We start from the raw sequence: 25098 nt of genomic DNA on the forward strand, positions 1-25098 counted from the left end.
TGCACATTTATATGTATAGGAGTTTCTTGGCATGGAGGATTTATCGAACAGGCCAACCGGGCACAGGCCCAGGGGCCCAAACTGGCCTTTACCTGCAAACACACAAAACTACCTCAAAGAGACACAAAACTACAAAAAGATGACCAGACTGAAATAAGTTTCCTGGAGAATGAATCCTAATTACTTTGTGGTCACCTGATGTTTCCTCTAGCGCCACCTAGACACTTAAATCCCTCTCAGGATGAATTGTAATCACTTTGATGAAGCTCTGACTTTTCCTTTAGAGTCACCAGCAGGTTGAGGTTTCTGGCTTTTATTGAAATGTCCTGACAAATACTGAATACCATCTGTGGATTAATTGGCACAGATATCCATGGGGCCCAGCAGAAGAATGACTTTGGTGATCCTCTGACTTTTCTTCTAGCTGCACAGGCAGGTCAGAAATTAACAACATAGGTAACAAAGGTTGCATGTTTCCCTGATGTTAACATGAACCTTTATGTATAGTATATAGTGTATAGTGGCAGTGATGGGAAGCTCACTTTTAAAATGTAATAGGTCATAGATTACTAGTTACCCTGTTAAAAATGCAATAAATAACACAACTATTTTAATTACTTAATACAATGTAACTCATTACATTTGATTACTTTTTAATTACTTTTCTGAATTTTTTTTAAACCTCGACAATAAATCTGAAAAATGTCCCAAAAGAAATCATTCCTGCATGGTGAAAAGATGCAAAGCAACAGAATTAATTATTCATTATACAAATGAACTTGTTACTGAAAAGAATACATTCGAATGTAACCCCTTTGTAATCACCAACATTTTAATTAGTAACTGTAATTTATTTGTTTTTTCTCAGTAACTGTAACTGATTGCAATTACACTTATTTTGTAATTTAATTACTGTAGCTAATTACTTCCCCCAGCAGCACTTTCTCCCATTAAAAATCACCAATAAAAGTTTCTAAACCAAAACAGGCAGACATGTTCCACCTAAAATCTGGATGAAATTATCATCAGCAACCAAGAATACATATCCCAAAAATGAGCATGTAGCTACATATAGCAGTGTAGGCTACATAATGTAAAAACTTGCTGTCATCTGCAACTGACACTTAGCGTGTCAGTTGCAGATGACCAAATAAAGAAATCCATCACAAGCTGTCAAGACGTCAGCTTGCCTTGACAGTAGAAAAAACTGTTGCCACGGAGTATTCAAAACAGTTTGAAGCCTGAGGTTTTTGCTCACAGGGATCAATTCTGCCATTGTAACATTATCTATATATGACAGAAAATAAGGAAAAGCATAGTACCATCCCCTTCAAACACAAAATAAAATACATTTATTTGTTGTTTGTGAGCTTGTGGGATCGTATTTGAGGCTGAGGAAGAGCAGTAGTTATGAGGGTGGAGGATACAGATATAAAAATGATATCAAGTTACAAGACCATCAAGGGAACGTGCCATCCGGTGCCCGGAGTTGGCAGCACTTCCTTTGAACCAGATTATACCAAATTATTTCAGCCATTAATTTACTCTGTTTGGGTGGGCACTCCATGGCATGATTGCTCTTTATCTACTCCTTCATTGTCAAATGAGCCAAACCTCCTCTCCACCCTCTCTTCTTGTGAGACCAGTCATCTATCTCTCTCTGACTCATTCTGTCAAATGGGAACCACTCCTCCTTATTCACCCAACGGAGAGATTACAGGCCGGAACAGATGAGATGAAACTCGCAGCAGTGCTGAGATATGGACCTACAGTCCGCAGGAGACAGAGAAGGGGAGGATGACAATGTGCTTATGTGCAGAAATTTTTAGTTAAGTGCGTCAGAGTTTTACACCTGGTCTCACTACAGGTTTCATATAATCATACAGAAAATAGAATGACTAAGAGAGATCATTACAGTTGTTCACACAAAGCCAGAATAGTTTCAAAAGCCAAACAAAAAGCCAGCACAGAGTGCCCTTGCTGCCACGTCCTTGCAGGAGCAGTCAAACCAACTGATTAATGATCCAGGAGTAAGAAACACACACAAAGGCAAGCAGGTACTTTGGGAATCAATTCATCACACTTTATTTCGTGTGACCCCGGCTGATGTGGTGGCGGCTGGAGAGCAGCACAAAACACTCTCAGCACAAACGTATGAGTGCAGTACAGAACAAATACACACACACACACACACACACACACACACACACACACACACACACACACGTCTCACTAAATGACAAATCCACTGCAAAGAAATCAAAAACATCATTTCTACTGGGGGTTTACTGGTATTAGTGTGATTGAGGAGAGACTGGGGGGAAATGACGGTGAGAACAAATTATAGGATTGCTGTTTGATTAAGAGGAAGGTTTCCCTTTCTCTTTTATTTGTTTATTTACACTGGAACTAATTGAATCCAATAAAGAATCAGCACAACAGGGTGAAGGACATGTTTGGGTTACCCCATGCTATGTTTAGACATACTGAGGATGCTTCATTAAGTGTGGGGTCACTAGGCCATCCCTCTAAAGGCTTGCAGGTGCTGGTTGATCTGGTCAGCACTTTCTTTGGCTGTAAGCAGCTGCTTTTCACACCACTGGACCAGAGACTGCTGCAACATCTTCACACGCGCACTCCTCAGCCGTGCAATCTGGGAAAAAAACAAAAAAAACAAAACATCAAATGCATGTTAAAGGGACAATGCACCCTCAAATCAAAAACACATGTTTTTCCTCTTACCTATAGTGCTCTTTATCAATCTAGATTGTTTTGGTGTGAGTTGTCAAGTGTTTGAGACATTGGCCGTAGAGACGTCTGCCTTCTCTCTAATATAATGGAACTAGAAAGCACTCAGCTTGTGGTGCTCAAAGTGCTGAAAAAAAAAATCTGGGTTATATCATACTGTGGAAAATAAGCTTTTTTGGCTTCATGCGCCACTGAGCAACTTCCACAGAAATGAACGGGGCCCCTCCAACTCTGTATCCAGTTCTCTTTTTACATCCGTGGGGCACCTACTGCTAGCTCATGTGGCACCACTGAGCTAGCTAACATTACAGCTCAGCTGCGGAGAACACCATTGATCACGAGCACAGGCATCCCATCCACGAGTAGATGCACACTTCCCTCTGCATGGTGATTGGGTTGGGGGGTGAAGTTCAGCGGAAAGAAAATAGTTCCTACATGAAACTGCTCATAACAACATCTGTGGATTATCTTGAGTAACCGGGTCATGATTTCTGGAGAGAGACATTGCTGTTACGTTTTTCTTTCTTTTTTTATTTAAGTGCTTTGAGCACCACAAGCTGAGTGCCATCTAGTTCCATTATACTGGACGGAATGCAGACATCTCTACAGCTGATATCTCCAATACTCTGCAAAAACAATCTAGATTTATAAGACGCACCGCAGGTAAGAGGACATATATGTATTTTTGATTTTGGGGTGAACTGTCCCTTTAATACACAAAGTCTGTGAATGTCAACAAACGGGATTTTACACAACACACTGAAGACGGGCAAACCATGTAGAAATCCAGCTTTAAATGTGATGTTTACCTCCTGTTTAGCCACTCCACAAATGTGATTAAACTCCATCTCTGCTGCTTTCTTCACCTCCTCCATCTGATGAATATGGAAAGTGTGTCATCGTAATTATATACTTCATACAGATTATACTTCCATCTAACGTCCTCTCATCAGCTTTCCTCATCCATGCTCTACCACTGAGTCATATCAGCAGAACGTTACTGACACCTGCTGGTCACATTTAAGCATGAACATCTGATTTAGCAGAGTGCTCTTGAGATACATGTGTACAGACACTCACAGCAGCCTTCTTCACAGGTTTGGCCCTCTCTGCATTCCTTGTGGCAGTCTCTAACTCCACTAGCTTACAGGTTCTCCTGAAGAGCATATCCTGCGTTGGACACAATAATCAGGTTACACACAGGAGTGTAAGTCCGAGGATTCAGCAGTGACGTCATATTTCAACAGACGACCATGATTAAAGGTAGATGGAGAGACAGTGTACATAACATGAATGTAAAATGGATTTAGAAGTAGAAGACAGACCTTTTCTGCCTCCTGGTAGCGTGACTCCAGGTCCAAGCCTAGTCCAAGAGTGCTCACATCATTCTCAGCAACTTCTGCCATATTTTTCTGCCCACACACAAGCACATCATAGCGTATCTGGCAAAGCAGTTGTGCATCGCTATGTAAATATATTCCTGTTAAGAAAAGGCCAAACAACTTACCTTCATAGAATTAAAGACTTCTGATAATTTCACACAAGACCTGTAGGAGGAAAGTGTTGTTAATTTGTCTATGCTCTGTTCATTATGCTAATTTATGGTGACTTATATGCAGTGTTTGGAACATTGATTTGAAGTACATGTGATACTGGCTTGGGCCCAATGCTATTAATGTCTCACTTAGTGAAAGCCTGTTTGTCAGGATCCTCCCCTTGTTCCACACAGAGATGCAGAGCCGCTGAGAAGTGCCCACAGGCCACTGCTATTTCTGCAAATAAAACACAGAACAAACACTAACATCAGAGTTGGGACACACAGAATATGGGTTGTGGATGAACTCTAATACACTACATATCCTGCTAATGCTGAGAGGGGACCAAGTCACTGTTTTGCAAGTCACAAGTAAGTCTCGAGTCTTTGCACTCAAGTCCCAAGTCCCAAAGTTTAAATTTCGATTCCCAAACAAGTCATAATGTGCTCTTCACCAAATCATATGCAATTTTAACACCAATATATATATATATATATATATAAAATTTACAAAAATAATGAATGCTCATAAACTTTGTTTTTTTTTGTTAAAACAAGTTTTTTAAAACAAGTGCAACTGAACTTAATCATTAAAAAGTAGATCTAACATCTGCCTGTTGTCTCTCTTTAAAGTGATATTGTACTTTGTTGCATGTTTTATGTTTGAATAGAATAAAGAGATTAACGTTAACATTCATCGATTTAGGTAATGGAGGGAAATATATTTTCGTGGCACACTTTTTAAATGACATATTTTTAATCTTTGGGCTTGGTGAAAGGTAGGTAAGTAATTTCAAGTCAAAAGGCTCAAGTCCAACTGAAGTCACAAGTCGATTAAGTCCAAGTTAAGTTGCAAATCTTTTTCAATTCTGTCAAGTCTAAAGTAATCGGGGCATCGGTAGAGTAGTGGATAGTGCCGGCGCCCCATGTACAGAGGCAATGCCTCGCTGCAGCGGTCGCAGGTTCAAGAGAGCAGGTCCGGCTTGCAACCATCTCTCCATGTCACCCCGCGCTCTCTCCCTCACCCCACCTCACTCTATCCGATACATTAAAGGCAAAAAGCCCAAAAAAATAATCTTTAAAAAAAAAGTCCAAAGTAATCAAATTTGTGACCACAGTCTGTCTCAACTCCAAGTCATTTGACTCGAGTCCACACCTCTGTCCCTTAGACTTCAACTGTTAAATCTGAATACGTATAAATCCCAAATAACACCACATGATGAGCACTTCTTGTCCCCTAAAACTTTAAATCATGTTCTCACTTTGCTCAGTTTGCACCACATCCAGGAATCTCTGCAAAAAATAGAAGAAGAGAAAGAAAAAAAGTCACACAGGACAGTCACAGTGTGTCTGGCTGTGTGTGAAAAGAGAGAACAGAGGAGGACAAAACACACAGACACAAAACAAACAGATGACTGATTCACCTCAGCTGCAGTCTTGGCACAGCTGGTTAGAAGAAGGTTATGATCCCGTTCAGTTTGAAAGAACTCATCCACATCCTGCCGACACAGACAATATGGTATTAAAACCTAACATACAGGTGTAGAGGCTGCAGACTGTTTGTATGGATCTCAGTTGTGTACCTTGTGGCCTTCTTTCCTCTTCTCTTCCACAGCTTGACTCAGCCAGTTGAAAATGTTTTTTCTCACTCTCTGTCTGCCTGGAGGCTACACACAAGGACACAAACAAATTTAAATATATATTTATGTTAATACTCTTTAAAAGGAATACTTCAACCCTGCATTGATCAACTGTATCGCAACTACTTATCCTGTTGAGTTGAGTCATGAGGAAAACTTTCTTTTTCTCACAAGTCTCCACAGTGAACGGAGAATCCAAAAACTGAGAAAATTTATGATGAATTGAAGTCATAGGGGTCTGCATTTAACAACAGTAAAACTATATCAAAGCATCTTTTTACAAACTCTCACACAACTCGTGAAGTTTCATTTATCTAGTCGTATGCTCAGCTCTTCCCAGACAGACGGGCCTTTCTGATGGGGACCTGAACTAAAAGTGAAATGTACCTTAACTATCAAAGCCAGACTCCATTGACAAAAACAATAATTTTAGCTTGCTTAACAAAAGAGCTGTTGGTCTACAGCTGCTTGGATCAGTTTGTTTGTTTGTTGGTGGTACTGCAGGACTTAAATGTTTTAAAGGGTTATTTCAGATTCACGAATTGTGTGAGACTTTGTAAATGGATGTTTTGAATGGGGCTGTACCTGAATCAGAATGATCAGATTTGGATGTTCAACACATACATACAACTATTCTTTCCTTTTTTTCTATAGAGTTTAAGAGTTTGAACAAGGTTAGGCTGGACATTCAGGGTGACAGCGTCATCACATGATATAGTAAACATGCCAAGTTAGCCCTCTGAGCTAATACGTGCTAACTAATGACGGATTAGAAATGTGAAATATTCTGGCAGACACAAGTTATCAAACAAAAGTTATAGACCTTATCGTATTAAGATGCTCTGAGCTGTGAATTCACCACTTCTGAGCAGCAAACAGAAGATAAAGTTATCTCAGAGCCTGACCGGGCAAAGCCTCTCTTCCTCTGGGCAGCTGCCTTTGTCTCACTCAGACTCATCCTGGGTCTGGGTCTGCAGCTGCCTGTGCCAGAGAGCTCACTCTGCAGCTAAATCTGGGGACCAAAATATTCTCAGAAGTATGCTACCTGACAAAAAAAACAAAAAAACATGCAAACAAACAAACAAACAAAAAAGACTGCTAAACTTGAAGAACCTCAGTTAACTGAAAGGTCTCCAACTGATGATTCAGATCTTGGACTTATGGGGCAGCCCTATTTTTGATATAGTTTTTTGTTGTTGTTTAATATGTATGGACCCCTATGACTTCAATTCATCAAAAATTTTTCTCTATTCTTGGATTCTTTGGTCACTGTGGAGGCATGTGGGAAAAACAAAGTTTTCTTCTCAAATTCAGCGTAACTGATATCCAAATATTCTTTTGGGGGGTGAAGTATTCCTTTAAATGCAGTATATAAAGTATATGAAATGTTCCCAAGACGAGTAGAGGTCTATCCATAGATGTTTTTTGGCCCAAGCCACTAATACAAGCTGCTAATACCATATTTTAACATAAAATTCTAACATTTAAAAAGAGGAATTTAAAAAAACAGGCTGTGTTTTTGTGTCCACTTACGTCTGAACTAGTCAGGAAGATCTCCACAGCTTTATTTTTGCTGAGTATGCTGTGTGTGGCAATCTGCCGGAGGAAGGTTTCCAGTGCTTTACAGTATGGCTGCCACTCTCCTAAACCAAGCAGACCTGCAGGAAAACCATCAACACTTATTATCACACTCTACATGTAAAGCAGAAACTGAAAAGGAGGATATATTTGGTTAATTTGACTTTTGAATCTTAATTTTGTTGTCTCAGATGTACTTACCAAGCTGTTTCATAACCTTGGCAGATGCATTCACCTGAGCCTTTGCAGGAAGAGGAGGGAACTTAAAGAAAAACAGAGAGTATTACTGCTTATATTGTCTGTCAAAACCAAAAACAAAACTTTTTTCTTCATTAGGCACTTTGCCTGGCATAGGAAAATAAATAAGGTTAATACTTTTTGAAAATACACACTGCCGGAATTCACACTATGCACATACATTGTGTCCTGGATCGAATATTGCACGGCATCTGCTTGTATAATACATGACAAACACAACCCTGCTGCACACACAGACACACACACACACACACACACACACACACACACACACACACACACACACACACACACACACAGGAAGTAGTGTAGAAAAATACTTCCTGATAGGATATTGTTGCATGTTCTTGAAAGACAAAATAACATCACATCAGACAAAGCTTCTGCCTAATTTTCCACAGTACTGCAACCAGCAGCAGAATGGCAGCACTAAAATCAGATTCCTGATTACAAAAGAAAGGAAGGACTATTCAAAGAATGGAAAGGAGGAAGCATTTTAAAAGAAACAAAATGTTCCCCATAACTTGGTTGGCCCCATAACATTTTATAACCAGAAGTTAAAGGGTAACTTTGGTATTTATATCAGCTTTGACACTATTTTTCACTGACAGGCTCAAAGTACTCTTTCAAATGCCTGACAACATTATAAACAGGATCCCTACAGAGATAGACCTTTCTGTTATCCTTTTTGTTAAATCAGAAATAGCCCCGAAATTACTATCTCCAGCCCCACCAGACTCCAGACATTTTAGTGTGTATAGAGCCGGAATTTTATCTTCACATCTAACATCTTTCAACCGTACCAGATGTGGTGATTGTTGGACCAGTGGAAACACAAACCAAGACGGCTTATATGAGTTTTGATTCCGTCAACGTTGAATGAAGTGTGTTTTACAATGAAAGAAGTACTGTTATTTAAGTGGAGTCTGGTGAGTATGGAGATTGCAATCTTGGGGACTTTATCTGGTTAAACAAAAAGGATCTTACTCTTTAACAAAATGGTCTATCTCTGTAAGGATCATTTCCATTCTGGTGTCACACTTGGAATAGCAATCTGAGCCTGTCAGTGGCAAAAACAAACACTTTAAATGGACATTAATTGATGGTGCATAATTGCCTTAAGTGGTTACACTGCAGCCTGTGTCGCTGCTGTCTGCTGCAGCCCTGTTGCTAAATACTGGACCGATTTCAAAAACTGTGGTTCCCATTAGCCACTTAGACACAATTAAAGGGGAAAGTAAGGTCTAGGTAGAAAAATAAACATTTTCAATTGTGATTTTCTCAGTTACAAAAGTTATGACAAGAACACAGAACTTAAAGTCTGCAGTTTAGCTCAAATTCTGAGCACTTTCAATTCAGCCACTGTTGAAGCTACAGTAGGCAGTTAGAAAAAAAAGACAACATAAAGCAGCATGCACACTTTGAAAGGAAGTTTTCAAAAGTTCCACAGAATTTTGGTTTGTCCCTTTGGTGACTCATCATACAGATATTCCAGTCCTAACTTTGTTTTTGTCAGAACAGTGTGCATAGGTTTACAAGTCAAATAACAGATTGTGCACAGATAAAGTAAAGTACTCACTATGACTCCCTGTATCCCGGGCACATCCTCCTGGGAGAACAGGTGTTGCTGCAGCCATTCAAAATCATCATAGGTCCGGTACACATGGTACTCCCCTGTCCCAGACAGCTGGCACAGACAAGAGAGGCAACATGTCATCTGAGCAGCCTGCTGTTGCAATATCATAATTCGAACATATCATCTGACCTATCCTGGTGGTTTTCACATTAATTAAGATCTAATCTTTGCTTGCATCAAATAACAAGCAAATGAATTGTCTTCTCACCTTCTGTGATACAACCAAGAATGTAAGTGTGTCCCCGTCTTTCAACACCTCTGCAAGCTTGATGTTTTGACCATGAACGCTCAGAGTAGATGTCACTTCATTTACTTCTTCCTGTAATAACAAATTGCAGCGAGCAATTTATCAATACAACAGCTGGGAGTAAAGCACATTAGAATGCAAGCTAAATTTACAGGAATAAAAACCTTGCATAGCCCTCACTGTATATGTGGATGTGTGTGTGGAGTAAAAGGCTGTCACATGACACACAGAGGTTGTTAAACAGAGCATGTTAAGGCACACTTACCATCATTGTCAAGCTTGTAGGTGAATGATTTCAGTCCAACTTTTATCTGCTTTGTTGAGTGCTTAAATCTCTGTTTATCTCGATAAAAGTGCACAAAGCTGTAAAGATCTTTTGTCTTGTGTTGGCTGTAGTGTGCTCGCGCTCCAACTGCTGAGAAGGCACAGGATATCCTCTGGGTCAAAGTGCACACTGGTCCTGTGAGAAATGAAGTAAAGCAGTACCAGATCTAAAGTGCTGGCGTAGTAAAAAAGATGAGTTAATGGTGTGTTAGTCAGTAACTCAGAACCTTGGACACACCCACACAGGAAGGGTGGCATAACGGTCCAAGCAGTTTCCCCAGCTGTCAACGGTACAACCTCACAAACCTGTAAACAACCATTAAACTTACAAGTTGTCCCATAAAAGAGGCAGAACTGAACTGAATCTCTACACAGTGAATACAAGACACAGATGCTGCGATACCAATCTTAATATGGAGACTTTATTATCAATAAAAGACAATAAATTAAAACAGTCATACAGGAGACAGGACAAAGATACTGGAAACTAGTAGTAGAGGTCTTCTTCATTTTCATCCCCATCCCCAAAATAAAAGCTGAAACCAGGCTCTTCAAAACTGTAATGTTCATATGGACCATCTTCCTCATCCTGATCAAAGCTCCAGTGGAAGTATTGATCCTCCATAAAGGGACTATCGTCGAAGTCATGGAAGAGGTCCTCAAAACCGAAGGGGAACCTTGTCTCATGTTCGTCATCAGGGTCAACAGAGTCGTCATTTTTTAGGAAAGCCTTGTGGCCCACACTGTCATACAGCCTCCTCTTCTCCTTGTTGGAGAGCACTGTGTAGGCTAGGAAGGATGAAACAGAGGTATTACTTTAGCTTTGGCTGAGCTACAAGAATGAAAGAGCACTCAGATGGAAGTTCATTAGGTACAATGACAGTTCTCAGGAAAGGCAAGGGGGCTGCTGTGCCCTCATAATATCAAGACTGGACCCCCCTCAGCTGTGGCGAATATTTTCAGACTTTTTTTTTTTTTTTATGTCACATTTATCCCCAAACAGGGAAATTTTTCATGGGGTGTGAAATAAAATGCATGTTTACAGTAAGTGATTATTTTTGTGTTTAGTGGTATATATGTATAGTTAGTTTCGTGGAGAACCAGTCCTTTGAGATGGTAGTAGTACTTAGAGTTGTGCTTCATATGTTTGGTACCCCTACAATTACATGTGGCCCCAGTCTGGTCCCTGTATTTGAAATGGTTTAGGACCACCACTGGTAAGGGGCACCTAGCTAAAACTAATATGGTCTGACAGCCAGTGATGGGAATAACGGCGTTATAAATAACGGCGTTACCAACGGCACTACTTTTTTCAGTAACGACTAATCAAAAAAGTTACTGTCTCCCCCGTTATAACGCCGTTATGGTTACTCACAATAAAATGCGCCCTTACTCGGCTTTACTTCAGTTCACTGAAGCGGCTTTCACTCAGACCAGCTCCTTCTCAGCGGAGTTTTAAAGTGTTTCTTCTTTGGTGAGGGCAGGTGAGGGGGAAGCATAAGTGATGATGATTGGCTTAGGGAGAGGAAAATTTCATCATAAACCAATCAGAGGCAGAGTAGGGCGGGTATTCACAAGCAGGTTTGTCAGGTCCGCGACTTTAGGCTTGTGTTTTTGTAAAGTCGCTTACAAATATTGGTAGTCGTCACGGGTTGTGGTTTTTTGGACTTGTTTCCAAAGTGGAGTTGCTTATTTGGGCTTGCTCTCTAAACGTCGCCTTTCTCTCTATATATCCGTCTAATAAGTTATTCAAACGCATGATAGTATCTCGGACTGCAGGATGTTTCCACAGCCGCACTCCCTCTCCCTCACACACACGCACGCACAACAATGGAGTGTAGTGTAGATAAGTGTACAATGTATAATAATAATGATTTATTCTATTAAGTGTCAATTTCATTCATTTAACATATTCAATGTTGAGTTTCATTACAGTTCCATTAAGGGGGCTGTCCAAGCAATTTGACATATTTGAGCATTTAATAAAAAATAGTAACGCTATAGTTACTTTTCCAGGTAATTAATTACTTTTACAGTGCAGTAACCCAGTTACCAACTCAGTTACTTTTTGGGGAAAGTAACTAGTAACTATAACTAATTACTTTTTTAAAGTAACGTTCCCAACACTGCTGACAGCACAGTCCTGCAATAACTTCATAAAGGTTGTAATACTTTAGAGAGGTGTCGTGATGGTGACGTAGCCACTGATGTTTCTGGTCGCCTCTCTGTCAGCTCTGCTAAATTGGGGCTAAATTTGGGCTAAATTTATGCTCTTATGTCTATTTTCCAGGTGTTGGTGGTGCTTTTTATGGTCGGCTCAGACGTTAGTGGTGTGTGGCTGCAGATCACTCGTCAGGATGTGGATATCAACTCACCAGTCTGTAAACTCTCCCTCTGCTGACTTATAGCTAGCTAGCTGCTAGCTAGCCAGGTTGAGGTTTTCAAATGTAAATATCGCAGACAAGATGGAGAAGATGGCAGCAGCTGAACTAACATCCTGCTAGCTATGGAACAGGCCTCGGATAATAAACTGGACGACCTCTGTGCTGCATCAGTTTCCGACGGGATATCAGGAGCTGTAATATCCTTTGATTCACCAAATCTTGGCTAAATCCTGGACAGCACCATTCAACCAGGAGGCCCTTTTTTATTTGCCAATTCTGACAGAGGAGAGGACTCTGACAAGAGAAGGAGAGGAGGCATGTGCTCTGCAGTGAATAAGGACTGGTGTGATGGTGGGAATGTGAGGTGCTGTCCTGTTCCTGCTGTGAATCACTGCTATACGGCGTTCAAAGGCAGCTGCAGAGCAGAGTCGCTGCCTGTGTGCAAGGGGAGAAACCATACAGCCGTCTTGTTGGGGTTGGGATGTGTGGACGGTTAAATCATTTCACGACCAGAAACCATGGATTACCCAAATCATCCGGAAACATGGAACATTATAAAGCAGCAGCCAAAAATGTAAGAAGATACACACAATGACAGTTCTCAGGAAAAGAATAAATAAAGAATAAATTACGGTGCACAAATTAAAGGATCTGATGGGATCACATTTCACTAGTTCACTAGTAGTTTGTGATACTGTTAAAATTGTGCAGTGTGCATTGTATCGTGTTTTTCATGTTTTCTACCCCATTTAAGTCAATAAGGAAAAGCAGTAATTATAATATGTATTGGTGGGACACCCCCAAATATTAAAATATGCTAAATATGATAAGAAAAATATAATTTCTTTTTACTATTTTATGACACATCACCATGCACCATGGTCCTTGGACACATCGTGTGCATAAATGCTTCGGTCAGAAAAAACAACATAACCATCTTATTTAAAATTTGGCCAAAAATAAATTATTTGCATGAACTAACCAGTGTGAAAAACTGAGGCTTTTCTCAACTCCAGGAATTCATCTTCAACTTTTAACTTTCAAACATCAAAGCATAAGTTTTAAAAATCTAACAACTAATTTATGGTGGAAGGAGAGTCATGCATTTTCTGCCAGTCACTCAGAGAGGTTCAAGGAAAAATATTTGTAGCTTTGGGGAGGGTAAACAAAAAAAAAAGTCACACCCCCCAGCCACCCCCTCCTCTGATAAGTAATGAACAGTCCCTAAGAGAATAAAGAAATCATCTGTTTTTTTTAAAGTGATTATGTAAATAACCTACACAGCATAGATAGATTCAGTGTCGCAGGCATGTTTTACCTTCAGCAATCTCTCTGAAAGTCTTCTCTGCATCGGCGCTCTTGTTCTTATCTGGGTGGTATTTCACGGCCAGTTTGCGGAAAGCCTTCTTTATCTGACTGTCAGTTGCTGTTGGCTCAACTTTGAGGGTATCATAGTAATTTCTGCTCGACTCCGAGGCAGCATGCAGGGCTTCAGATAAGCAGAGCAGCAGCACTACGCAGGCTTGCATCCAGTGGAAAACACCTTGCACCGCCATGCTGGGTGTCTGAGCTCAGATGAGGAACTTCAACACAACTGTTGCACCAAGAAGTTATCTGGAAGTACAGTTATCTGGCGGTTTGACAGCTCATCTAAACATGTAACCTTTTGTAAGGCTGTCTAGTCACCACGTCCGCGGAAGTAGCCTGTGTGCCACTCTGTCAAACCCATAATGCACACAGGATAGTTTTCTTAATCAGGTGACAGGTTCGAGACTCAAGATGATACGCCTACACACACAAACCATAACAGTGTGTCAAATTAAATGTCATTTCTTCCACCTCTTTTTCACTTAGCTTACCGTCTTATAACGATAGGACTACCTCTGCTATGAAACATTTAACCCCTGTATTAATTAACTCCCGGAAATAAATGAAAACAAACTTTTTTTTTTTTTTTTTTCTGGGACATGAAATTAATTTTTTTTTTTTCAAAGATTTATTGAAAAACACAGTAAAGTATACAAGAACAGTATACAAGCAGTGAACAAGAACAGAGTAGCCAGGGGATATGTCCATATGTCCTTACATTACACAAAAACATCTAGAGCAGAGCATATGTTTAAGGTCTTGACAGCTTTTTTGTTGTCAGAGCTATCAATAAGCTGTATGTATTGTTCGACATCTTTGAGAAAATGAATAAAATTAGGTTTTTTGCTGCTGTATTTACATTTGTGAATAAAAAATTTAGCCAAAATTATTAACAAGTTTATAAGAAAAAAAACCTTTTCCTCTTTCTTAGAGCACTTGTAAAAACAGAAAACAACATTTTCCCAAGATAAGGTAAAGTCTTTGGAGACATAGTCTATAATGAATCTGCTGAAATCTTTCCAAAGTTTTTTTGTATGAGGGCAATGCCAAAATAGGTGTAACACAGTCTCTGGGTGGTCCTCACAGAAAGAACAGTCTGCATTTATGTCCCTTTTGAATTTTGCCATGTAGTGGTTTGCAGGATAGTATTTATGAATAATTCTGAAGGAAACTTCCTTCACCTTATTGGTGATGAGATACTTGTGTGGAATCATCCAAACCTTGTTCCAATCAATATCATTCACAAAACGATTCCAATATGAGATAACATGCGGAACAGAGACAACATCTTTCTGGAATAAAGCACGTATATGTCTATTGTTATTACGAGAAAGGGTCGAAAAACAGATTTTCCCTATATGAGAATCAATTGGATTAGGTACGGAGACTGAGGGGAGAGGGTTAGGAAGATTTCTAAAAAGTATTAGAGTTCCTGAGGGGATAGCGTCAAACACTATAGCAAATTCCTTAGGAGTAACAGGAAAATCATATTTAGATAAAAATTCTCTATAGGAAAGCAAAAGTCCCTCTTCATTAAACAGCTGACTTACCAGAAGAATTTTGTTCTGAACCCATCCTTCCATAAAAAGTGATTTATTCTTGAAAAGAATGTCTCTGTTATTCCATATTAAGTACCTGTGAGGTGAGAAGTTATGTTTGTAAATTAGGGACCAGGATAGGAGAACTTGCCTATGAAAAGCTGACAATTTTACAGGGAGTTTGTCTACATTATAATTACAGCTGAAAATAAAGTTTAAACCACCAAAGCGAGAGAAGATGTACTGAGGAATGAAATTCCAGATTGAGGCGGGATTTTTAAGAAAGTGTTGAGCCCAGTTTATTTTAAATGTATTATTAAGAGTAGTAAAATCTAGGAAGTTAAGCCCCCCATGTTCATAGTCATTCATAACAACTCCCTTCTTAATATAATGTGTACGATTTTAGTCATTCATAACAACTCCCTTCTTAATATAATGTGTACGATTTTTCCAGATAAAATCAAAGAGTAAACGGTCAATATTTTTGGTGGTTTTATTATCCACATGTATGGAGAGAGCTGCATAGGTGAGCCGTGAAAAGCCTTCAGCTTTAGTAAGAAGGACTCTGCCTTTAAGGGACAGGTCCCTCTGCAACCACTGATTTAATTTAACTTTTGTTTTTTGAATGATTGGGTCAAAGTTCAGATTACATCTCAGGTTCTGGTCTTTAGAAATCAAGAGCCCTAAATAGGTGACTTCTTCTTTGACAGGAATATTACAAATGGAGTTTGCGTTACTGTTTTTAATAGCTAATAGCTCACATTTATGCAAATTAAGGCATAGGCCAGAGGCCTTAGAAAAATCAGTAATTACATGGAGAGCAACAGGGACTTGATTAGCATTTTTTAAGAAGAGAGTAGTGTCATCCGCCAGTTGGCTAATGATAACATTTTTATCAGCTATGGAAATTCCTTGCACAGCACTGTTAGTAATATGGTTTGTAAGAATTTGAGTACAGAGTAAGAAGAGGTAAGGGGAGATGGGGCAACCCTGGCGGATGCCTCGTTTCAAGTTAAATCTTGGGGTCGTACCATTTTTCATTTTGATTGAGCTATTGCCATTGGCATACAAAGTCTTAATAGCCGTGCAGAAAAATTCGCCAAAGCCTAACTTCTTTAATGAAAACAAACAATAAACGTCCTTCATTGCAATTCTGCGTCGTCGCCGCGAGAGGGCAGGAAAAATACTCAGAAGAAACGAAGAGGAAGAGAGTCGTCTTCTTCGTTGGTGTTGAAAGATGCAGCAAGAAATGTGGTAAACAGCACCGGGGCCTCGAGGAATTGCTCAGAATAACACACGCCAGGTCGCTATTGTTTGCAGAGATAGTTAGTTGTGTAAATTTCAGTGAATCTGAGCAGGACGTTACTGCGCGGGAGTCCCTCAGCTATTCTCTGGATCCTGCTTCTTGTTTCTATTTGGTAAGACAACATTAGCATTTAGCCAGTTAGCTAGATAACGCTCGAGCACGGCAGCACCAGCTCCTAGCACCATTTTAGCCTTGTATATTCAGGTATATGACACAATAGAGAGTGCTTAATTTACCGACAGCAACTATGTGTGTTCAATTTAGATTCACAAGATGTAAATGTTTTTCGTTATTTCTTTAAAGCACTGGCTGCTGCTCACCATCCAGTGATAACAACAACAGTGCTACTCATTCTTTACCAGCTTTGTCACGTGCTAATATTTCAGCCTTGACATATGCATTTGAACCATACATTCCCATCCGGGATCTTTCTTATCTATATTTTCCTGTACTGTTAAAGATAGTCTTTTAAGTTGGGCCTATGTTTTTGTTTTTGGAAATTGCAGTACTCCACGGAAAAAGCTATTCATGACTTGTTTACCTGTGTATGTGAATGTTTGACAGGTCACGTCCGCCCCCCCTCACACACATGAGTGCTGTTTTCTCCTTGAGCTGGGCCAAGCGCCATGCCTGACCGGGACAGCTCCTACCTGTCTGGTGGCGGTGGGAGTGGAGGTAGTCTGGGTGAGGAAGGAGGACCTGGGTCTGGTTTGGCAGGGGGCTCGGCGGAGGGCAGAGGCGGCTCAGGAGGAAGTCTTGGAGGCAACGTCTCTGGCTCTGGGAGCATGGGGAGAGGAGGGGCACTCGGAAATGGCAACAGTTGCGGGAACGGTGGAAGTGGGGGGCAAGGTGCAGGACTGGCATTAGATGGTGTCTGCAGGGACTTCATACGCAATGTCTGCAAGAGAGGCAAGCGCTGCCGCTTCAGACACCCAGACTTTAATGAGGTGCCAGACTTGGGAGTGCAAAAGAATGAATTCATCTTCTGTCATGACCACCAGAACAAGGAGTGCATGCGCTCCAACTGCCGCTTTGTCCATGGATCTAAAGAGGACGAGGACTATTACAAGAAAACAGGAGAGCTCCCCCTCAGACTAAGAGGGAAAGTTGCAGCACGGCTGGGCCTGTCCCCCATGGATCTCCCCCATAGCCGTGGGGAAGTCCCCATCTGCAGAGACTTCCTGAAGGGAGAGTGCCAGAGGGGCAATAAATGTAAATTTCGCCATGTCAAAAAAGACTATGAATACGAGCCTTCCAGGGTTGGAGTGGGTGGTGTTATAGGGCCAGGTGCCAGCGGAATAGTGAATGCTGGGGGAGGGATAGGTGTTGGAGGGGGAGGTACCTGTGGGGGAATGCAAGGACTTGTGGGAGGTGGAAGTGGAAGTAATATGATGGGGATGGGTTGCCCCAGCCTGGGTGGTTGCAGAGATCCAGGTATCACAGGAGTCGGGGGTGTAGGTGGAGGTGGAATGAGCACTTGTCTGTCCATAAGTTCCACAGGGCAACGACGTTATGACAGGAGCTCATGCTCAGTGTATGACCCTTTGCTAGAAAGTGGGCTGTTAGATGCAAGCTCCCTGGAGGCCTCTATGGACCACACAGCTCTACAGATTAAGAGGCGGCGGTTGGAGGGGCTGCGCCTGGCAGATGCGAGCGGAGGTGCACACTACGAGCTGGGAGTTCAAGCCACCTTGCCACCACGTCCTTTGGAGTACAGGTTCCTGGAGGAAGAGAACTCCTTACTGAGGAAGAGAGTAGAAGAGTTGAAGAAGCAGGTTAGAATAAGAGATGGTTAAAAAGGGAAATTAAACTAATCAGAATCTTAAGATCTCAGAAATCCTTGCATAAAGTTATAAAGGACTGGTAGACCTTTCTCACATGTATAGCACTTGTATTTCAGTCAGATCTAAACACATATTTGTACACATTATACAGAATGATTTGGTATTTCTTTAAGGAATACTTAAGCCCCAAGAAACTGTTTTTCTTGCATGCCTGTAATGACTGAAGAATCCAAAAACTCAGAAAATTCTTCATGAATAAAAGTCATAGGGGTACGCGTTTAACAACAGCAAAACTATATCAAAACATCAATTTGCAAACTCACACACAACTTGTGCTCATTTATCCAGTTGTATGTTCAGTGCATCCCAAATAGATGGTGCTTTCCTGCAGGAAACTGCATGACAGTTCAGTTCCCTGTCGGAAACATCTGTCTGACTGAGAAGTATTGAGCATATGACCTGGATTATACTGTATGAGTTGTGTGAGAGTTTGTAAACAGATGTTTTGATATAGTTATGCCGTTGTTTCCTTTAATTCCTCAAGAATTTTCGCAGTATTTTGGATTCTTCATTTACCATGGAGTCATGCAAAAAAAAAAAAAAAAAAAAACAGTTCCCTTGATGACTTTAAAGTAACACAGGGTGAGTAATTGATATAAAAATGGTCATTTGGGGGGTGAAGTATTCCTCTAACAATTAATACAAAACACAATGGTGTGCAAAATAGCAGCTACCTTTGACAGTATAAAGCAGTGTGATAAAATGTGTTGACAAAGTCAAAGTCTTAACAGATAATTACATTTTATAAGCTTAACAAAGGCAGAATAGATATTTAAGCTTTTGTATTGGATTGAATTATATTGTCAAATGTAACTAATTTTGTACACTTCCTGTGCTGAATGAATTAATATGTTTCTTTCACATGATAGTGTCATATGAAAGGACCAAATTTTATTATATAGCGTTACATAACTTAAGTCACAAGGATGTCAGTTAAATTTTATTATATGTCACTACCAAATTGCAGGCAAAGTCAATTTTCTTCGAGGGCTGTCCAGTGGAGACTGAGAGAGAGCAAATCATTGTCATCCAAAACAAGAGTTCTCATCTGAAGTTACCACAGTATCTGATGACCAGTATATCAAGCAAACAACTTTACTAAATGGAAAAGCCAACTGAACAAACAACTTGTTAGAATCAGAAGTTTGAAGTAGAGCTCAAACACTTAGTTAATCGATAGGTCCACAGTTCACAACCTTAACTGAATAGTTGATTGAAAATAAGCAGTAGTTTGTCACCTCATCATGAATATGTCTCTGCTGCTGTGTTTACAAACATTACAAATGTAAATTAATCCTTAACAGCATTTCTGAGTGATAGCAGCTTCTAAACCTGTGTTTTTAGCTTTGGTGGTAAAGCTACTTTTTTGTTGACAGATTGCACTTGTAATGGGAGAGGAGCACTTATTCATTAACAAGTTGCAAAAGTTTAATATGGAACAATCTGTGGTTTTGAGGACTGGAGGAAAGTTGCCTTTGCCGATACAACAAAGTTTAAAGCTGTAGTTGACAATTTTTATAAAAAGTAACTTTATGTCATGTTTGCTGAAACTGAAACTGCTGAAATACTAAATCCACACAGAAGCACATAAGACAGATAATCTGTGAAAAAAAAATCATGTTCCTCTGCCTCCTAAAGGCAGTTGTGAGAATCGGCCGCATGTGAACAAAAACGACCAGTCAGAGCGGAGGAGTCTTTAAAGCTCAGTCATGTAAGTCACTGCTCGTGAACTGCGGTCAAACTGTCAAACTAGTCAGTGCTGATCAAATATGAATCAAGATTCTGCATTGCCTATTTCTAGCCTGAAATTTCTTCAGAAAGATACACACCATTTTAGGTACACCTTTCTAGCACCGACCCCCTTTTGCCTTCAGAACTGCCTTGATTTTTTGAGGCACAGATGCAACAAGGTGCTGGAAACATTCCTCAGAGATTTTGGTCCATATTGACATGATAGCATCACACAGTTGCTGCAGATTTGTCAGCTGTGCATCCATGAAGTGAATTTCCCATTCCATCAATAGATCTGGGGATCTGGTGACTGTGGAGGCCATTGGAGTACAGTGAACTCATTGTCATGTTCAAGAGACCAGATTGAGATGATCTGAGTTTTGTGACATGGCGCGTTATCCTGCTGGAAGTAGCCATCAGAAGATGGGTACACTGTGGTCATAAAGGGATGGACACGGTCAGCAACAATACTCAGGTAGGCTGTGGTGTTAAAACCATGCTCAGTTGGTACTGAGGGGCCCAAATTGTGCCAAGAAAATATCCCCCACACCATTACACCACCAGCAGCCTGAACCTTTGATACAAGGCAGGATGGATCCATGCTTTCATGTTGCTTACACCAAATTCTGACCCTATCATCTGAATGTTGCAGCAGAAATCGAGACTCGTCAGACCAGGCAATGTTTTTACAATCTTCTATTGTCCAAATGAGACCATATGAACTGTAGCCTCAGTTTCCTGTTCTTAGCTGACAGGAGTGGCACCTGGTGTCCAAAGCTTCGACGTGTTGTTGGTTCAGAGATGGTCTTCTGCAGACCTTGGTTGTAACCAGTGGTTATTTGAGTTACTGTTGCCTTTCTATCATCTTGAATCAGTCTGACCATTCTCCTCTGACCTCTGGCATCAACAAGGCATTTTCACCCAGAGAACTGCTGCTCAATGGATATTTTCACTTTTCCAGACCGTCCTCTGTAAACCCTAGAGATGGTTGTGCGTGAAAATCCCAGTAGATCAGCAGTTTCTGAAATACTCAGACCAGCCTGTCTGGCACCAACAATCATGCTACATCCAAAGTCACTTAAATCACCTTTCCTCTCCATTCTGATGGTGTTTATATTTGTGTGGATTGTTCTGGTGTAAATGAACTTTGGTACTTTGCACATTTAAAAAAAAAAAAAAAGAATATCAGCCACTCAACATGGCTTCACATTCTTAAGCAGGTTGACTTGACCGTGTCTAAATGCATTGAGCTGCTGCCACGTGATTGGCTGATTAGCTATTTGCGTTAACGAGCAGTTGAACAGGTGTACCTAATAAAGTGGCCAGTGTATTTTAGTGTACTGTTAAGCTGTAAAATGAGAAAGTTTGTGACCTGGCATCATATTGAACAAAACTAAGCACTGCACACTAGCTGGACCAATTTCCCATTTTACAGCTAAACGGTACACTAAAATAGATTTCTGAAGACATTCAAGGTGAGAAATAGGTAATGCAGTTCCAGAATCTTGATTCATATTTGATCAGCGCTGCCTAGTTTGACTGCAGGTCACCAGCAGTGATTGACATGATTGACAGCTTTGTTAGAGACTCCTCGGCTCTGGTTGGTTGTTTCCTTCAGCTGCAGTAGAGTCAAGCGAATGCCATTAGAAGCACTTTGAGGATTTTTCACCAACCATCTGTCTCATGTCGTTCTCTGTGAATGTAGTGTCAGTTTCAGCAAAAAAACAAAAAAACCTTTCGGCAAAGTTATTGTCACAAATGTTACCAGCTGGAGCTTTAAAGTAGTAGTTGGAGGGTTTATGATAAGACATTGCAGCATGACAGATTAATAAATGCACTAATGACTCTAATATGTATAAACGGACATCTTTTGATTTTGGTATTTTGAAGTGGTTTGGTCTTCATTTGTAGTCTGAGTAGTATTGTCTGACGCAAGTTAGCTTTTTATCAGCTTTTTAAAAAAATATCTGCATTCATATCAGATATCTATTTAAAGATATTAGCCAAAATGACCAGCGCACAGAAGAGGAAGCCTTGGCCTGGATATCCACTGGCTACACCAGATCCGCCTGAAATATCTGCCCTCGCCCCCAAAGGCTTTATCGTCATCCCACAATAGCCAGTGGGCTGAGATTGCAGTTTCAGCAAATATGATCTTTGTAACTTGAAGTAGCTATTATGTGTCTGACAGAACCTTATTTCTAGATAGACAGATAGATACTTTATTAATCCTGAGGGAAATTAAGGCAATTAATAAAGAATCTATCTAGAAATAAGGTTCTGCCAGACACAAACCAGAGTTTCTTGCAGTGGACCTTTTATGGAGCCAGGTCCCTTTCTAATCCTCGTCTTGTGTGTTTTCTCAGGTTTCAAATCTCATTGCCACCAATGAGGTTCTTCTGGAGCAGAACGCCCAGTTCCGAAGTCAGACCAAGGTGATGACGCTGTCTTCCACTCCTGCATTGTCCTCCACTGAGCAGAGTCTGGTGCCCCCTGTAGGTGCAGTAAGTTCCTACAATCATAGCATCGCCCAGACTCACACCACCCTGAGCAGCGCAGGACTGCAGCCTCGGCCTGTTACGCAGCAAGACCTGGTAGCTCCGACTGGTGCCCCTTCAGCGCCCCAGACTAACGCTGCCCCACCGACGGCCCCTCCGCCTCACCTCAACCCTGAGATCACTCCCCTGTCAGCTGCCATTGCACAGACCATTGCGCAAGGGATGGCACCACCTGTTTCTATGGCACCAGTGGCTGTATCTGTGGCACCAGTGGCAGTGTCAATGACGCAGCCTCTGCCTGGCATCACCATGAGTCACGCCACCACCCCGATGGTGTCGTACCCCATTGCGAGTCAGAGCATGAGGATCACCAATCTGCCTCACTAACTGAATAAGTAAAGGACTCCAGTAAAGTCAGACTGTAGCATCCTTAACTGTGATTTATAACATAGACTGTCTTCTTTCATGTGTATGAGACTTAACTGATGACAGAACAGTGGCAACACACATAGCTGCAAACACATTTGAGCCCTTTCTTGGCCAGAAGAAAGGAGCAGCTCAACTGCTCCAAATTAAAGCCGACAGCTTGTGCAAAGTCACCTCAGCTAGATTAGTTCTGTCTAAAGAAGGAGTGAGACCAATCATAGACTCGTTCCACCATTGCAATGTATGCTGCATTTCAATCACAGCATGCTCAAAGTCCTGCCATTTGCTCCCTCTTTATCATACTGGAGAGGAACTTGGTCTATATGTTCAATCGTTTGTAATGGATGTGTCCAATGAGATTAATTAAGATTGCTTAAAGACAACTTGAGTTATGGCCAGTTTGCTTCTAAGCCCCACCCTTTGCAAAGTTTGTCATTGATGGCAGCCTTGGTTTTCACCCGCTCTTGCTCATTGATGATAGAAATGTGTATCTCAGTCCCACAAGGCCGTGTAGCAAACTTGGTGGTGTAAGATTTCATGTTAGAAATGAGTTAGCATTTATGCACTCCCGATTCACTCGTCTCACAGTCGGTGGGTTTTTTGAATGGGTTTTTGGTTAGATGCCTGAAATAAGGCCTGTGATTCACATCAGTAAATACCCAACTTGTAAGTTTTGATGCCTTAAAAAAGACAGTTGCTAACAAGTGGCTAAATGAGTCTAGAGAATGTCATCACACTTAACATGGCGTTACAGCCTCATTGTGATGGCGACCGTAGTGTAATGAGTTTATAGCCTAATGTTAGCTTTTTACCTCTGGTGATTTTATTTAGGCAAGTAGTATTATTTGTGAAGCTTATCTTGCTGAACAAAACATTTAAGTATCAGAAACATGTTTGCCACAGAGCTTATATTTTTCAATAATCCAAAATCTAATGGAAAAGTCTCATTAGCTTTTTGGTGAGGGAACGAGAGCAGTGCTAACTTTTGTATCGCCTACAGTATAAGCCTCATCTCCGCAGCACTCTATTGAGCTGGATGTGTTTGCCAAATTTTAAATCAATCGAATTTACGGTGTGAGGTGCATGGCCTTTTGAAAGTAGCATTTTTGGGTGTTATGTTGCTGATGTAAGTCATATTTCTGGGGATGCATTTGCACATCATTTCCAGTTAACTGGGCCAAGTGTCATGTTTCTAGCTCAGTCCAGCTCCCAGCAGTTTGAGTCACAGTGGAAGACAACGAATAATAATAGTACTAAAAAGAATAATAAACCGGCACAAACTCAGTAGTGTTCTTCCTCTTTGGGACTTCAACCCTAATGAGGTAGAGATGCTTCTCCACCAGAGGGCAGGATCCCTCCTTCTGTGTGCTGTGGCAACATGACAAAGACATTTTTTTCCTACAGACTGACTGACCTGTGAACATTTTGTGTACCAAAGGGATCTTTTCAAACACAGGCTCCAAAAATGGCAGCAAACTGAAAATGTATGATGTCATCCATATCGTTTGAACCATCTCTGCAACACTGCTGTGGACGTGAAGACTGTGGAAGCAGTTTGTGTTTATATTTTTGTGGATTGTTCTGGTGTAAATGAACTTTGGTACTTTGCACATTTTAAAAAAGAATAACAGCCACTCAACAATGAATCTCGTGTTATTTGTCATTTTGTATACAGCTACCTTCTTCTGTGTACTTTTATATGCTCTCTTCACACAGGCAAGACAAATAAGTCATGCCCAGAGAGAGACAGCTTCTTGTGGCAAACTCATGTTTACATCCCATTGCTTGAGTTGTTTGGGTGGAGTCACTTTGTGTAAACTTGAATGTAATAACCCTCTGCTCCTTCAGTCGTCTCGTATCCGTGTGGCTCTTTAAACAATTGGAGTATTTGTGTTGAGTTACTGTGACATGGGAATCGTGGCCTGGGCTTGTGTGGTCATACCGGATGTTGGGGATTGAGGAGAAAGCCCAGTCTGCTGTTTTAAAGTAAACTGGAGCAGCACAAAGAATTGACCCGAGGTGCTGGTGGGGTAACAAT

The 25098-nt window shown here is 40.8% G+C and overlaps 3 protein-coding genes across 3 annotated transcripts; 1 reads left to right on the plus strand and 2 right to left on the minus strand.

Moving 5' to 3' along the window:
• Nucleotides 1-2059: 2059 nt before the first annotated feature.
• On the minus strand, nucleotides 2060-10118 carry si:dkey-28n18.9 (sorting nexin-6). Its single transcript, XM_050037131.1, has 14 exons — nucleotides 9907-10118; nucleotides 9603-9713; nucleotides 9338-9445; nucleotides 7702-7762; nucleotides 7456-7580; nucleotides 5866-5949; nucleotides 5707-5781; nucleotides 5545-5575; nucleotides 4433-4520; nucleotides 4256-4295; nucleotides 4074-4160; nucleotides 3829-3918; nucleotides 3558-3623; nucleotides 2060-2653 (listed from the first exon to the last, which is right to left on the minus strand). Exons 1-14 carry the CDS (start codon nucleotides 9910-9912, stop codon nucleotides 2516-2518), a joined length of 1110 nt encoding a protein of 369 aa, XP_049893088.1. The 5' UTR covers nucleotides 9913-10118; the 3' UTR covers nucleotides 2060-2515.
• A 249-nt stretch (nucleotides 10119-10367) lies between these two features.
• LOC126385427 (dnaJ homolog subfamily B member 9-like) lies at nucleotides 10368-14104 on the minus strand. The gene is made up of 2 exons (XM_050037132.1): nucleotides 13668-14104; nucleotides 10368-10754 (listed from the first exon to the last, which is right to left on the minus strand). Exons 1-2 carry the CDS (start codon nucleotides 13903-13905, stop codon nucleotides 10453-10455), a joined length of 540 nt encoding a protein of 179 aa, XP_049893089.1. The 5' UTR covers nucleotides 13906-14104; the 3' UTR covers nucleotides 10368-10452.
• Nucleotides 14105-16486: 2382 nt separating this feature from the next.
• zc3h10 (zinc finger CCCH-type containing 10) lies at nucleotides 16487-24569 on the plus strand. The gene is made up of 3 exons (XM_050037130.1): nucleotides 16487-16673; nucleotides 17126-18336; nucleotides 22503-24569. The coding sequence occupies exons 2-3, from the start codon at nucleotides 17188-17190 to the stop codon at nucleotides 23019-23021; spliced, it is 1668 nt and encodes a 555-aa protein (XP_049893087.1). The 5' UTR covers nucleotides 16487-16673; nucleotides 17126-17187; the 3' UTR covers nucleotides 23022-24569.
• The last annotated feature ends 529 nt before the right edge of the window (nucleotides 24570-25098 follow it).

The sequence above is a fragment of the Epinephelus moara genome, chromosome 24 (genome assembly GCF_006386435.1).
Source record: "Epinephelus moara isolate mb chromosome 24, YSFRI_EMoa_1.0, whole genome shotgun sequence".
Lineage (NCBI taxonomy): Eukaryota > Metazoa > Chordata > Actinopteri > Perciformes > Serranidae > Epinephelus > Epinephelus moara.

What these genes read in the sequence shown, in the direction of transcription:
- si:dkey-28n18.9 (XM_050037131.1), bottom strand. An exon ending in TCTTGGTTGTATCACAGAAG is followed by an intron (nt 9,446 to 9,602) that starts GTGAGAAGACAA and finishes TGTCTGTGCCAG; the next exon opens with CTGTCTGGGACAGGGGAGTA. An exon ending in AAGTCTTTAATTCTATGAAG is followed by an intron (nt 4,161 to 4,255) that starts GTAAGTTGTTTG and finishes GTGTGTGGGCAG; the next exon opens with AAAAATATGGCAGAAGTTGC.
- LOC126385427 (XM_050037132.1), bottom strand. Translation starts at nt 13,905, where the DNA reads ATGGCGGTGCAAGGTGTTTTCCACTGGATGCAAGCCTGCGTAGTGCTG. An exon ending in TTTCAGAGAGATTGCTGAAG is followed by an intron (nt 10,755 to 13,667) that starts GTAAAACATGCC and finishes CATCCTTCCTAG; the next exon opens with CCTACACAGTGCTCTCCAAC.
- zc3h10 (XM_050037130.1), top strand. Translation starts at nt 17,188, where the DNA reads ATGCCTGACCGGGACAGCTCCTACCTGTCTGGTGGCGGTGGGAGTGGA. An exon ending in TAGAAGAGTTGAAGAAGCAG is followed by an intron (nt 18,337 to 22,502) that starts GTTAGAATAAGA and finishes GTGTTTTCTCAG; the next exon opens with GTTTCAAATCTCATTGCCAC.